We start from the raw sequence: 15,050 nt of genomic DNA on the forward strand, positions 1-15,050 counted from the left end.
ATATTTAAGCAGCTACAATTTAAATAGACCTACCACGGATGCAGTACAGGATTTAAGAATTACGAAAACAGTAATAAATAAATAAATAAATATATATTATATTGAACCATGAAAGACTAGATTCCAATATTCAGTAAACATAATCGTTATATTGCCGCTTCATCTTAAGATTTGAGAAAATCACTAACCACCACATTGTATTCGACATCTCAACGTAAACCAACGATACTTCATGCTCTTACTCAACAGATAACATCTACTGTGTAGCTCATCGGCTGTTAAATAATCGTCGAATTAGAATCCACAAGGACACCAAATATATTGATTAGACAGTGCTATGTCAACTTCCTACGTTCTGAACAACCAAGTATCTTAGTCCATAGTAGTGATCACTAACGATGTAGTCATTCTAATAACCCCACGCACGTTCTAGTAGTAGAGTCAAATAAGTGTTATATCCAGTACGAGCTTCTAGATTGCCTGCTGCAACCAAATGTCATGTACTCCTGTGGCTGATGCATGTTCTTCCCCTTAGAGGTTTGTCCACAGTGCTGCCAACAAACCTGGGACATTTTCATACGGGTTAGCTGTGCCGAAGTCCCCATGTCGAAGATACCTCAATTAGATGCAGCATATATGGACAAAGTAGCAGGCTATGAGGTGTAGATTGGGGCCGGGACAGATAATCTAGAGAATCCCGACAAGGCGGTTACTCAAGTGTGTCGGCCGAGTTAGGGCTTTGGTTCCCCACGGGCTCTGCTTCGGAACAACGGTGATCGACGCGGTCCCGACGGATGTCTAACCTAAGATTTTGCCAGCATAAGATTGTCTGGGAATAGTAGTGGTATCCCAAAAAAAAATATCATATGTGATACACCGTATAAAAGACCCGAATCAGGCCATGTTGCACTCTGCGTTGGAGCGGGATTTGGACCTGAGGGGCATTGTGAAACATTAGTCAGAGCACAGGGTTTCCACTGTGTTAGGTAAGTTGCCCTTGCGAATGAATGTATGGGCTGTAGCTGACAGAGTGACTAGGCCTGAGCGTGTTGTGGAACTTCCCCTCTTGCATGAGCAGATCCCGAAAGAAAATTGTCATGAGGCTCCTCTATGGTAAGATCTTCGGAAGGGCTGGGAAGTAGCAGTAGGATACCTCAGAGATGCTAGATAGTGGACAAAGCAAAACCCGACAGCCGGGCGTACCGAATTGCATGATACAAAGCGAAGGACGTGATATGAAGTCTGTGAGTTGGATATCAGTAAGCAGTTGCAGATATAAAAGGGAAGAGTTCTAACTGTCTTCAAGTTCTTCATCTATTATTCTCCACAGCAGCAACGGTAAAGCTCACTGTATCTTACATCCCTTCTTTTGCATCGTGAAATCAATACTTCTTATCACACAATGGCACCAGTCTGAAGAAGTACAAGGCCGCAGCAGTCAATGCTGAGCCAGGATGGTTCGACCTCGAGGAGTCCGTCAAACGGACTATTCACTGGATCAACGAAGCTGGAAAGGCTGGTTGCAAGTTCATTGCTTTCCCCGAGCTCTGTATGTATTATGCCATTGTCGTAATACTCGTAACTTTATCATGATCTGACCACTATCACAGGGATCCCGGGCTACCCATACTGGGCTTGGAAGGTGAACTACCAGGAGAGTCTGCCACTGCTCAAGAAGTATCGCGAGAACAGTCTGCCCTCGGACTCTGAGGAGATGCGTCGGATCCGTGAGGCAGCCCGAGCCAACAAGATCTTTGTCTCTCTGGGCTATTCGGAACTGGATCTGGCCAGTCTCTACACCACCCAAGTCCTCATCTCTCCTACCGGTGACATTCTCAATCACCGCCGCAAGATCCGCGCTACCCACGTCGAGCGTCTGGTTTTTGGAGATGGCACGGGTGATACCACTGAGTCTGTTATCCAGACCGAGATCGGTCGTGTGGGTCACTTGAACTGCTGGGAAAATATGAACCCATTTATGAAGGCGTATGCCGCCTCTCTTGGTGAGCAGGTTCACGTTGCTGCTTGGCCACTGTATCCTGGAAAGGAGACGCTGAAGTATCCCGATCCCTTCACCAACGTGGCTGAAGCCAATGCCGACGTAAGTCATACTCTACCTGATCGATTCATGATATCCCTGTCTATCTCGCTCGCTCTGAGGTCTAATGGAAGTCTGCGCAGCTCGTTACGCCAGCCTATGCTATTGAGACGGGCACCTTCACACTGGCACCCTGGCAAAGCATCACTGCCGAGGGTATCAAGCTGAACACGCCGCCTGGAAAGGAGCTGGAGGATCCCCACATCTACAATGGTCATGGCCGTATTTTTGGCCCTGATGGACAGAATCTTGTTCCTCATCCCGACAAGGACTTCCAGGGTCTGCTGATTGTTGATGTGAGTGCTTCAATTTGACCACTTCAGTCGCAGGGTAGAAGATGCTAACTAGAACACTAGATCGACCTGGATGAGTGCCATCTCTCCAAGTCCCTGGCGGATTTCGTAAGACCCCCGCTGATCCCCAATGCTTCTGCTATGCTGACACTGTTTCAGGGAGGACATTACATGCGCCCTGACCTCATTCGCCTTCTCGTCGATACCAACCGCAAGGACCTTGTTGTTCATGAGGATCGCGTAAATGGAGGAGTTGCTTACACGCGAACCGTTGATCGGGTGGGACTGTCAACGCCTTTGGAAGCTGCAACCCCCAATGGCGAGCAGGAAGAGTAGGGTTTTGTTTCTGGCAGGGCCAATAAGCTGCAACCAATGTTATCTCTCCGCTCATCCAACTGTACCATTATGAAATGCATTGATACTTCTTGATTGATGATGTTCTCATCATTCGGCATTCCCGAGTCAATTAGGGTCTAGACACTAAATCGGATAAGTTTCGATTCTTATTATCCTGTAACTTCCGGCTAAATCGCTCCCGGCCACTTTAATCCACCAATGACCGAAACGGATTTGCTTCGATATTCAACTATCCTCATACGGATGATCACCTCCATGGAGACAATATCGGAAAGAACCCCGATCTTACCCGCCGTCGGTTTCAGTAGGCTGAATATATACCGCCTGGTTGGAACTAGATCAGACCAGCCGATGATATGCTTGTATGGCATATAGGACCAAGCGCCATTCAGCAGCGTAACACTAACACATAATGTCAGTACATGCCAACGGAAAGACCCCCGTTCAGGCCTTCAGCCGATCACCTTTTCGAACCCGCCGCGACTTTCAAGACGCATGCCGGGCACTCCTGGATCCTCTCGTTCCGCGCTTCACACCGGGATGCAGTCGAGTGAAGATTGGTTCGTCGACGACTCGTTTCGACGAAGGTGGTGCCCAGATTGAGGGCTTCGCACGTCCACTGTGGGGTTTAGCTGCTCTACTGGGAGGCGGATATCAGTACCCAGATGCAGTGCGTTGGTACCAGGGACTCATCAACGGGACGGATCCCCAGAGTCCAGAGTACTGGGGAGATATAGAGGATCTCGACCAGCGCATGGTGGAAATGTGTCCCCTTGGGTTTGCGTTGGCAGTCGCTCCGCATGTATTCTGGGATCCGTTGACGATCCAGCAGAAGCACAATGTTGCGAATTGGTTGGCTAGTATTAATGAGCGTGAGATGCCCAATACGAACTGGTATGACCCCACACAACGCATGGTTATATAGTGGTCTCAGGAGACTCACCACAGAACGCCTTCAGGTTGTGGTTCCGGGTCTTTGCCAACTTGGGTTTGAGGAGAAACGGTGCACCTTATTCGCTTCCCCGTATCGAAGCGGATATGGATCATTTGGACACCTTCCATGTTGGTGGAGGCTGGAGCAATGACGGTCCAAAGAGTCACCATCAGATGGATTACTACTCCGGCTCGTTTGCAATCCAGTTCTTGCAACTACTTTATTCGAGACTGGCAGCCGATTTCGACCCGCTACGGGCTGAACGGTATCGAGAAAGGGCGAGACAATTTGCCCTTGATTTCGTGTACTATTTTGATGCAGATGGTTGGTTTGCTCACTGAACTCAACCAGCCCGCAATTAGTACTGACTGTGCGCCCTTTTCTAACAGGAGCTGCCATCCCCTTCGGAAGGTCCATGACATATCGATTCGCTATGGCTGGATTTTGGGGAGCCCTTGCTTTTGCAGACGTCGCGCCCCCGGCACCACTCACCTGGGGTGTTGTCAAGGGCCTTCTGTTGAGACATTTCCGCTGGTGGGCAACCCAAGAGGACATGTTCAACAGTGACGGAACGCTGAATCTCGGATACTCATACGCAAACATGTACCTGACAGAGAACTATAACTCTCCCGGCTCACCCTATTGGTGTTGTCTTTCATTTGTCCCTCTGGTACTGGGAGAAACACATTCATTCTGGGCAGCCAAGGAGGAGCCATACCCAATCGCCTCCCTCTCGCCTGTTGCAGCGCTGCAGTATCCCAAGCACATCGTAGTCCACCGTGGCGGCCATTCATTCCTGCTCTCCTCTGGACAAGCCTGCCACTACCCCTTAAAGGCAACCCAGGCAAAGTACGGCAAATTCGCCTACAGCGCATCATTCGGATACTCCGTCCCGACAGGCTCCTACCAACTGGAACAGCACGCCCCAGACAGTATGCTAGCCCTCTCCGATGACGGGGGAGACATCTGGCAAACACGGCGACTGGCAATAACGCCCGCATCGAATACCACGATGATATCCCCGTGCTAGCCTCCACCTGGAAGCCCTGGTCAGACGTGGAAGTAGAAACATACCTGATACCGCCGCTTGAAGAAAGCGAGAACTGGCATATCCGCGCGCACCGCGTCCGCACAGGGCGAGACCTCATGACATCTGAAGGCGCTTTCGCCATCTACGGGTGTCGGAGCGATAATGGCCGGATTCTGGGCTCCTTAGCGGACCGGCCCTCCGAGGGGACTTTGCAGGAATCTCAGAAGGCGCTCACGGTTTCCTCTGTTGGAGCCGTGGGCATTGTAGAGCTACTGCCTGGTGTGGATCGGGCTGGGAGGGTGGTCCTCGCTGATCCTAACTCGAACCTCATGTATGGCCGTACTCTGCTGCCCTCTTTGGGGGCTGATCTGCGCTCTGGATCTGAGCGTTGGTTCGTGACTGCTGTCTTTGCTTTGCCTGCTCATGGGGATGGGGATGGGGATGCATGGCGGCAGAAATGGGAACGGCTACCTGCCATTCCGGAGTGGTTGAAACGGGTTATAGAGAGCGGTGGTCAATGAAGTCAATGGTATCTAGATAGATATGTGGGACGAAATATACCTTCAGTTGATTCGTAATCTTTGAACTTGTCCGCTGCATCCTGATTCTTCTAGTTTTGTGTAGGCTGAATTACTAAGTGGCAGGTGACCGGAGATTAACTATTGTGGACTGTGGCTTGTAGGCACGGTACCCCAGCAGCCTTCTACAAACAAACCATACATGTTGTACATATAGGCCCGTAGGCACAGCTATAATAATATACATTGTCTTTTATAATACATCTATATAACAACCATCAGAGCATCAAGAGCTAGTGTCCCAGCCGAGCTTATTCCCGATAAACTTAGCAAGTTCCAACAAAGTCTTGTTCTCTACATCAGCACCAAGTCGATCCAGCAAAATCTCACGCCACTGAGCCGGAGTAATCTCGTGGAGCTTACGGCCGTTTAAAGCCTCGTGCACGCGTGCAGCCTGCTTGAAAGCTACAGATGCATCTCCAGAGGTCGAAATACGGCTCTCGATGATAGCACCGTGTTTCAGGCGGAGGAACACACGTGTCTGAACTAGTTAGCGAGCAAAATCTTGAATTCGTACCAGGGGGAGTTCATTTACCGCATGCGGCAACGTGGATGGTAGGAAAGGCCGTTCACGTGGATCGTCTTCAATGGGGTACGTGGAGAAGGTGAACTGTGGTGTTTGGGTATATTTCCACTCCAAGGACTATTTTAAACGATGTTGGTCAGCGCCAATGAGTTTGGGGAAGTAATAGGTAAACTTTGGTTTCTAACTCGTACCGTCAATTCATCAATACCCTTTTTAATCTCAGGCTCTCCGTAGCCCTGAGGCTCCCCTACTGCGCCCGCAACCCAGGTATCGCCCGCATACAACTCCGGTTCAAGGACATGGGCACGTTGCGCACGACGCACAGCATCGGCATCCACTTGATACATCTGGGCGAATTCCTCAATAATACTAGCCATGACGCGCTCGATAGAGAAAGGCATCATAGCATCCACAAAGACAGACGAGACATTGGCCACGGGAGACCGAACACTCTCCACACCCTTCGCTTTGATATAGTCCCGAGCTGGCGATCGCAGGAACGAGCCCAGCCGGTTGATATTCGGAGTGTCCAGTAGACATGTTCCATGGTGAAGTGCGCGGTGTCTGGTCAATTTGAAGGCCGAGCCGGAGATTTTTCGAGGCTGTGGCTGTCCAGTTGACATGACTATGTCGTGCCGATCGTTCACACTTGTGTTCGTAGCTCCAACGCGATGCAGTGCCCGCACGACCATCTCTGCGTGTTTGTTTCGGGTGAATGTTGTCCGGGGTGAGATCACGCTGTAGTTCAGGTTGCCTTCGTCGTGGTAGACAGCGCCTCCGCCGGACCTTCGGCGCACAAGGAGTGCGCCGTTGTCATTCTTCCCTTGGGTGTTTGATTCGCGGTCATTCTGAAGGGCGAGGAGGTTGGTCTCATGCCACGGGTTTTGGTTTCGTCCGATCACAACGCATGGCCGGTTTATGTAAAGGAAGAGGATGCTCGAGTCTGGTGGGGCATTTTCTAGCAGGAAATGTTCAATTGATAAGTTGACATATGGGTCCGTTGAGAGGGACTGATAGATCTGGTGCTGGGAGGATTCGCGGCTGGCGAGCTGGGCGAATTGATCGGAGGAGAAAGAGGAATTATATCGCACGAAGACAGGACGAAGCGCTGTAGTTGACCATGTTGGTATTCTGAGAGAGGATAGTAGGCATGAGCCTCGTTGGAGTGGGTGCATTGAGACGGAAGAGCATTAGGGACTAAAGATAGTAGCATACTGACTGTATGGAGTATGGAAATAAAGTCGTACCGACCCGTACGCCGTGTCTGCTCACCGCCCAATGAACTTTGGTTCCGAAGTGTTGGTGACTCAGGCCGATGGGCCTCCGATCTCCGGACGCTAAACCGGATCGAGAAAGCAAAAAGATGCCATATTTCTCACCTTATTTTCATCATGCAATGAATCATTGAGTGGGTTTCATATGATCTCTTGTTCGTTGAAGATCCTCGCGGGGTATCGTTAGGTTGACTTTCAATTAAGTCGTCCCTCTCAATTCTTTCGGCCATCACTTTTGCGCATCCTGTTCGGTGCTGTGCAAGAAAACACCCCTCATATCGAGCTACCCCGCCAACATTTCTTGAATTCCAGAAGAAAACCAAATAAATCGACTGTTCATCATGTCAACTTGGGGTGAATACTTCAAGGTCACCACGTGAGTTCACAGCAAAAAGCCTGCAGCCCTAGACAACTAAAAGCTCACATGTTGCGCCTCTTCCAGTTACGGTGAATCTCATTGCCGCTCCGTCGGCTGCATCGTTGATGGCTGCCCTCCAGGAATGGAGCTTACTGAGGCCGATGTCCAGCCTCAGATGACCCGGAGACGTCCCGGTCAGAGTGCTTTGACGACCCCTAGAAATGAGAAGGACCGCGTGGAAATCCAGTCGGGAACGGAATTCGGTGTCACCCTTGGTACCCCGATTGGCATGATGGTCCGCAACGAGGATCAGAGGCCCAAGGACTACGGTGGCAGCACAATGGACTTGTACCCTCGCCCCAGCCATGCCGATTTCACCTACCTCGAGAAATATGGCGTCAAGGCCAGCAGCGGCGGTGGCCGCAGCAGTGCTCGTGAGACAATCGGTGAGTCACCGTGCATGCACAGAGCGGGGCCGCACGCCTGGGGAAAGATAGACGAAAGCAATACTGACTAGATTAGGCCGTGTCGCCGCCGGAGCCATTGCTGAGAAGTACCTGCGCCTCTCTCACGGCGTTGAGATCGTCGCATTCGTCTCCTCTGTCGGCAATGAATACCTCTTCCCTCCCACCCCTGAGCACCCCTCTCCCGCCACCAACCCCGAATTCCTGAACCTCGTCGAGAACATCAGCCGCGAAACTGTCGACTCCTTCGTGCCAACCCGCTGTCCCAACCAAGACGCTGCAGCCCGCATGACCAAAGTCATCGAGCAATTCCGCGACAACCAAGACAGCATCGGCGGTACGGTAACGTGCGTGATCCGCAACGTGCCCGTAGGACTCGGCGAGCCCTGTTTCGACAAGCTCGAAGCCAAGCTTGCGCACGCCATGCTCAGCATCCCCGCAACAAAGGGCTTCGAAATCGGCTCGGGCTTCGGCGGCTGCGAAGTGCCAGGCTCCATCCACAACGATCCCTTCGTCGTCTCGGACGTGAAACCCGCACCGGCACCGAAACCACCACCAAGCAGCGTCTGACCACCAAGACCAACAACTCCGGCGGTATCCAGGGCGGCATCTCCAACGGTGCCTCCATCTACTTCCGCGTCGCCTTCAAGCCCCCGGCCACCATCGGCCAGGCCCAGACAACCGCCTCCTACGGTCTCGAAGAGGGCACCCTCGAGGCCAAGGGCCGTCACGACCCCTGCGTCGTGCCCCGTGCTGTTCCCATCGTCGAAACCATGTCCGCCCTCGTCATCATGGACGCCCTTATGGCCCAGTATGCTCGTGAGAGCGCGAAGAACTTGCTCCCGCCTCTGCCTAAGACCATCCCGACTCATCCCACGATCAAGCCCGACTCCGCATGATATCAGAACAAAGCAAAGCTCGACAGCCGAGTGTACCGAATTGCATGATGTGATGTGAATGAAGGATGTGATATGGAGGCCAGGGATTGAATGCCAGAAAGTAATTGTATATAGATATAAATGGGAAGTGTTTTAACCGCCGTCAAAAGTTCTCTTATTTATTGTCCTTCAGACTTTATCTCTTTCAACAAGACAAATGATCTGTGGTTCTAGTTAAGCTTAAATTCCTTGAATTAAGGATTCATCTTGATTTCTTATAACCTAAACTCAACTAGCTTAGATATAGGAAAGAAAAGGGTATTGTACATCGTGAAGATTCAAGAACGTAAAATAATAAAGTAAGAACAGGCCTCTTAAAAGGAATTTTAGTATTATAGAGTAATATTATGAAGAATTATTAATTTCCTTTATATAGTAAAACAGTCTCCATCAAAAGGTAACATATTTTGAAGTTGGGCTGGCGGTTTCTCAAGCCTGTCGGCCGAGTTAGGGTTTCGGCTCCTCACGGGCACGGATAAGATAGACAAACAGACAAACGGATAATCTGTCGCTCCGCTATCTAGTACTCCGTAGTATGGATACCATCTGGCAGACACACTCGAGTTGCCCCACTTGGTCACCACGTCAAAAGTCTGACAAGCGATCATCATCGACCGACGGAGGCTTCAACGGGCACATCTCGTGTGCTTGCCCGTTGAACTCCTGCATACCTGACCGCTATTCGTCATAGTAGATCTTTAGATCTACTTCGATCTCAAATAGAGACGCTACTAAAGAATTAGCTGGGTGCGCATGTCTCACTTTACACAGTAGTACTATCTTCGATCCACTGGCTGCTGCAGGCCAGATCGCCATCCTTCCATAAATTTTTATCGATAAGATAATCGGATGACCTTTCAAAAACGTCTCGTGCCCAAAAGACTTACGCAACCCATTTCTCTTGGAATTGGTTGTCCATAAGGGATCTAGAACGGTGAATGGACAGGTTTGTTGTTGGCTTATTATATTGAAATGGAGCGATAAATGGGCCACGGCGCAGTTGCCAGTGCAACGACCCGTGTTTACGTGCGCTTTTACTACCCCTCAGCGAATCACTTCAACAACGTTGCACCAGGAGCCTTGGAGGACGATCTGAACATGACGTCGCAGTCAATATAATGACTCTTGTGGAGGGGTTTTACTTGGTACTATGTACTCCGTAGATTCGGCCCCGATCGGGTGGCTGGGGATGTCACTGTTTACCATGCTATTCGCACGGATCCCACTCATCTTCAGTGCTTTCTTTGACTTCACGTCGGAATTCTTCCTCTTGAATATAGAATTTGTCCTCTTCACAGACTTCATCCTGGATTATAGAGTCTTACCTTGCCCTCCATGTCGGCTCACTAAACTTCCAAACGCACCGGCTGCGAGTCAATCTAGTCTTCCTGGACGCACTATGGTTGGTCTCAGAGTGCACTTGAAGAAGAAGCAAGCCAAATTATGCAAGAGAAGACTCCTCAGCAAAAGTCAGCGATCTTGCTGCTCTAAACTGTCTAATACATCTTACTGTTACTCTCCAAAATGAATACTTTTATCACGCTTCTGGTGGTCCTGTTCCTGGGCTGCCGAGTGTCTGCAATTCCATACACCCCGTCCCATCTTCTGTACTCAGCGCAGTACAACGGATCCATTGCATATCTATTACGGCCCAGCGATAGCAATACAACTGAATTCCTCTCATTGAACATCTCCAAAGACATTGACAGCGCCAACCCCCAATATACGAGCTTACTGGACGATGCTCCATTTCAGCTTTACAAGCAAAACCTCGCTCTCGTTCCGGCTATCGACCAACACGGCATCTTAAAAGTCTATGCGGGAGATTGTCATAATACTTCAGGGTATGGCGCGTTATGGCAGTTCACCCCGGATGCAGCGAGTTCCACCGGCAATGGGACATGGGAGAGAATCGAGGTAAATGGGACCGGCCAGTCAAACGTCAACCCTCATGGACCAAATTATCTCGCTGCCGGTTTTACATACGCCTCCACCAATACAACTAACAGTTCTTTCTATGTCTTTGGTGGAATGTGCCCACTTGCAAGCGCCTCCGAGGCCACCTGGATTACTGCTGCCAACTACTCACAGTCCATGATAGCCCTGGAACCCCCCAAAACCGATAGTCTGACTTCCTACCGGATCTCAGCAACCGGTGATCGCGCACCTCCAATTCCTGAAGCTGGGTTTACGATTACCCCGTTACAGGCAACATATAGGTCTACGTCGAGTGGCACATTGTTACAACAACAAGATTTTCTGATGATCGGAGGCCAGACTCAAAACGCATTCATCAATATGTCACAGGTTGCTGTCTTTTCACTTCCGCAGAGCAGCTGGAGCTTTGTCACGATTGATTCTACACTGAGCCTGAGCCGAACGGAGCTTGCCATTAGGGACCCCTCGGTAGTGGAACCAAGGTCCGGCCATACAGCTGTTCTCTCCCCAGATGGAAGCAAGGTGGTCGTCTTTGGAGGTTGGGTTGGTAGCACCAGCGTTCCTGCCAACCCGCAGTTAGCTATCCTCGAACTGGCAGCTGACTCTATAGGCTCCACCGAGTGGGCCTGGAAAATACCGCCGACCGGAGATGCTGGGATAGCGGAAGGAACTGGGATCTATGGACACGGCGCAACCATGCTTCCGGGCGGAGTGATGATGATCACAGGTGGCTACCACATATCACAGTCAAGTAAACGATCTATAACTGCCACGGAGGTTAACTCGAAAACCTTGATGTACAACGTTACTTCGGGTAAATGGGTTTCCTCCTACTCAAATCCAGGGCCTTCACCAGATGGTGGGTCCGGATCGTCTGTATCCCGCAGAGCTGGGCTTGGTGTCGGACTCGGCTTAGGTATTCCCTTTGTCGCTGGGGCGGCTGCTGTCTTTCTCTGGTTCTACTTCCGGCGACGGCGAGTACGTCGAACTCGAAACCAGATGCTCCGCGAACTATCCTTGGGCACAGAACGATCTATTTTCTGGAGTCCAGAAGAGTCCCATCTGACTTGCGGTACTCATAGGCCTTCCGAGATTATGGCTGAAAGAACAGGCCTTCTAAGAGAAACATCTTGTTCCATTGAAAACAAGCGGTTGTCTTTAAATGCAAGAATGTACCAGCCTCCGTCGCAATGTAACAATGAGTATATGCGAGGTGACGGGACCGGCGATATGCATCCGATTGATGAAGAAGACGAGGCACATGGTGCGGCAGGTGGAGATAGCACTATTTGCAAGGCCGCTCATCACAGAAGCACCGTTTTACTGCCCAAGACGACTCCTACAGAGCCTTCCCCTGAGGGAGTTACGGCATTTGCAACGAGTGTCGGTCGAGCTAACGAGAGACAACCTTCGGAGCACGACGACAGAACATCTTCAAACCTTTCGGGCTCGTCGAAGTCGGCCGCTCAGCAGTCTCACGGTATTATGGACAATCATCCGAGCCAGCCAAGCAGTGGGCGTGAATCCCCAGAAAAGTCGAGTTCTGCATCTAATCGGAGTCGTGACACTTGGAGCCGACCCAACAGTACTGTGATTTCCCATGAACGCCGGTCTTCTGATTCATTTTCAACTGCCCATACGACGATTTCACAACGACAAGCAGAAGGCGAACATCTACTACGAAACGACCCTGAACCCTCCTCCCCAATTGACCTCATACCAAGACCCCTCTCTATCTCAAAACCGAGGGCTGAGTGGATCGGCAACGTCCGGCGAGTGCTCTCTATGACTCGAAAGCGGCCCCAGTCATCTGAAGACGGCAGTGTTGCATCTACAGCTTCGGGTATCGACAGGAGAAGTGCCGTGCTTGGACCAGCAGGGTCTTTGCTCGATTATAAAACCGAGTCCAAGCTGCCTCGGCGATCCGTCAGTGCCTCGGCGGAACTATTCCGACGCAAACAAGGTGCCAAAGACTGGGGAGCAGGCAATATTGTTTCACGTGAGTTGACGGGGAGGATGACACGCGATGACTTCGGGTTGGATGGTGTGTTAGATCTCGATGATGATGACTGGGATGTGGAGGGCGCAGCAGAGAATCGACGCGTCCAGGTCACCTTTACTGTGCCGAAGGAGAAGCTGCGAGTTGTCAATGCTACGGCCAATGATATGGATAACATCAGCGAGGCATCCATCAGTCGAAGCGACAGCCGGACATGACCTTGATGTTAGTCTGATATGACACACATACACCAGGAACGTGTCTATCGCCGACTATGCCAATGGTAGAAGGCCACTGTCTTTGAAGGTTGGGTTGGTTGGAGTACCAGCGTTTCTGCCAATCCACAGTTAGCTAGGTACCCTCTAACTAGCAGCAGACTCTCCAGGGTCCGCCGAGGCAGGTGCTGTCATTATATGAAAGGAAACAGAAGGAGCGATGGGCTATAGGGTCGTTGCCAGTACGTGCGCTTTTACTACACCTCCGCGGATAACTTCTTCAACGTCGTCCCAGTAGCCCTAACAGTAGGGTGTATCTGGACTTGACGTCGAGGTTGATATAATGGCTTTGGTAATCCGGCCGAGAGTCGGCGCCGGTTGGTTGGGGGTTAGGCAGTAAGGCATTGAGGATATTGTCATTAATGATGCTATAGTGACTGCGACCATGATGCTATCATGACCGACACCAGTCACCTTGGGTTTTTTTCACTCCCTTCTGAACTCTTCCCTGTACCAAGAACACTTCACTGTCTACAAGCACACTTCATCATCTACAAGCACGCTTCATCGTCTACAAGCACACTTCATTGTCTACAAACATACTTCATTGTCTACAAACATCCCGTGTCTTCAGATTTCTGTTAGGCTTTAAACCCAGCATCAACAACTAAGACTTCTAAAACTCAAACCTTTATCTTCTTATAAACAATGTTCCTCACAAGAATCACCACCTGGCTGCACTCCAAGATGGAGGAGCGGAAGACGAAAAAAGCCAGAAACGAATGGCTCCGAGAAGCGTCTCTCGTGACAAGACGTCGATCTTTTTGGCATCCCAAAGATGCCGTACAGCAAAGCTGTGTGGACTCCCCCACACGAGAAGATTGGCCCACGCGGGCGAGAAAATGGTAAGATAAATCCTAAGATCATAGAATAAAAAAACAGGTATCCTAACAGCAATCTTAGTATAATAAAGGAGGGCCGTCTCCTCCTATGTGAGTGCCGGCGGCCCGGCGCTCATGACGCTGAAATAAAGCGTCATGAGCACCGGGCCGCTGGCATGCCCATCATTTACGAGTGATGGGGTTTGGGTTGGGACTAGGGGCTGTGGGCATGTTACAGCCCTGATCACACTCCGCTGTCATTAGGCGTGGCTGTCATTAGGCCCAGTGATCGGGTTGGTAACATGCTCACAGTGGGACGCAGCTGGTTCGTTTTGGGGCTTTGGGGGAAGGAGGATGAGTTGGGTTGGGACTGGCTGGGTGTCTGTCGGTCCCGATCACATATTACGCTGTCATTAGGCGTGGCCGTCATTAGGCCCAGTGATCGGGGCCAGCAGCAGTCGCCCAGGGACTGGAGCCGGTTCGTTTCGAGGGTTTATTGAGGGATGGATTGGATTGGGGCTGGGCGACTGACTGTGTGCATGCCACCGGTCCTGATTTCACTACCGCCGTCATTAGGCGTTGCTGTCATCAGGCACTGTGATAGGGCCGGCGACATGGCTACAGTCGTCTAGCTCCAGGGGATCGAGTTGGTTCTTTCGAGGGTTTTCTTTTCGGAGGGTTTGACGACTTTGGACTTTTTTATGGAGGATTTTGAATTGTCTTTTGGAAGCTTTTTGGAGGTTTTATTGGAGTTTTTGATGACTTTTCTTTGGAGCTTTTTGGGCTTTTTTGGAGGATTTTAGATTGCCTTCTTGGGAGTTTCTTTTGGAGTTTTTGAGCTTTTTTGGATGGCTTTGGATTGTCTTTTTGGGGGTTCTTTGGAGATTTCTTTTTGGAGTTTTGGGACTTGCTTAGACTGTCTTAGACTGTCTTAGACTTTTTAGACTTGTTAGACTTAGACTCGTTAGACTTGTTAGACTTATGGGCTTAGATGCCCATAGAACTATTACTATGTATGTAGTACGAATGCGAACTCAAGTGGCCAAGATGGCAATTCATTCCTGATAGACAACTTTCTCCTTTCTAGCCAGTGATAAGAGATCACCTTTCCCTCCCGTTCAACCTCCTGCGTATAGTTCTACGCCACATCCGCTCAGTTGCTGTATT

At 50.4% G+C, this 15,050-nt stretch overlaps 6 protein-coding genes across 6 annotated transcripts; 5 read left to right on the top strand and 1 right to left on the bottom strand.

The window, feature by feature from the left end:
* Nucleotides 1-1,039: 1,039 nt before the first annotated feature.
* Nucleotides 1,040-2,727, top strand: ANOM_010975 (carbon-nitrogen hydrolase family protein; the record flags this gene model as incomplete). The annotated part of the gene is made up of 6 exons (XM_015556231.1): nt 1,040-1,113; nt 1,413-1,549; nt 1,611-2,101; nt 2,182-2,394; nt 2,455-2,499; nt 2,551-2,727. Coding segments are annotated over 6 exons (1,110 nt in total), but the record flags the coding sequence as incomplete, so codon positions are not given.
* Nucleotides 2,728-3,160: 433 nt separating this feature from the next.
* On the top strand, nt 3,161-5,233 carry ANOM_010976 (glycoside hydrolase family 154 protein; the record flags this gene model as incomplete). The annotated part of the gene is made up of 4 exons (XM_015556232.1): nt 3,161-3,642; nt 3,708-4,006; nt 4,072-4,614; nt 4,713-5,233. The coding sequence occupies 4 exons, from the start codon at nt 3,161-3,163 to the stop codon at nt 5,231-5,233; spliced, it is 1,845 nt and encodes a 614-aa protein (XP_015401678.1).
* Nucleotides 5,234-5,516: 283 nt separating this feature from the next.
* ANOM_010977 (putative lipoate--protein ligase) lies at nt 5,517-6,991 on the bottom strand (the record flags this gene model as incomplete). Its single annotated transcript, XM_015556233.1, has 3 exons — nt 5,517-5,771; nt 5,826-5,933; nt 6,008-6,991. 3 exons carry the CDS (start codon nt 6,989-6,991, stop codon nt 5,517-5,519), a joined length of 1,347 nt encoding a protein of 448 aa, XP_015401679.1.
* A 440-nt stretch (nt 6,992-7,431) lies between these two features.
* On the top strand, nt 7,432-8,811 carry ANOM_010978 (bifunctional chorismate synthase/riboflavin reductase [NAD(P)H] ARO2; the record flags this gene model as incomplete). Its single annotated transcript, XM_015556234.1, has 4 exons — nt 7,432-7,466; nt 7,533-7,894; nt 7,971-8,437; nt 8,491-8,811. The coding sequence occupies 4 exons, from the start codon at nt 7,432-7,434 to the stop codon at nt 8,809-8,811; spliced, it is 1,185 nt and encodes a 394-aa protein (XP_015401676.1).
* Nucleotides 8,812-10,374: 1,563 nt separating this feature from the next.
* Nucleotides 10,375-13,005, top strand: ANOM_010979 (uncharacterized protein; the record flags this gene model as incomplete). Its single annotated transcript, XM_015556235.1, has 1 exon — nt 10,375-13,005. The coding sequence occupies one exon, from the start codon at nt 10,375-10,377 to the stop codon at nt 13,003-13,005; it is 2,631 nt and encodes an 876-aa protein (XP_015401677.1).
* A 705-nt stretch (nt 13,006-13,710) lies between these two features.
* ANOM_010980 (uncharacterized protein) lies at nt 13,711-14,080 on the top strand (the record flags this gene model as incomplete). Its single annotated transcript, XM_015556236.1, has 2 exons — nt 13,711-13,907; nt 13,966-14,080. The coding sequence occupies 2 exons, from the start codon at nt 13,711-13,713 to the stop codon at nt 14,078-14,080; spliced, it is 312 nt and encodes a 103-aa protein (XP_015401681.1).
* Nucleotides 14,081-15,050: the final 970 nt, after the last annotated feature.

Source organism: Aspergillus nomiae (assembly GCF_001204775.2).
Source record: "Aspergillus nomiae NRRL 13137 chromosome Unknown contig00546, whole genome shotgun sequence".
NCBI lineage: Eukaryota > Fungi > Ascomycota > Eurotiomycetes > Eurotiales > Aspergillaceae > Aspergillus > Aspergillus nomiae.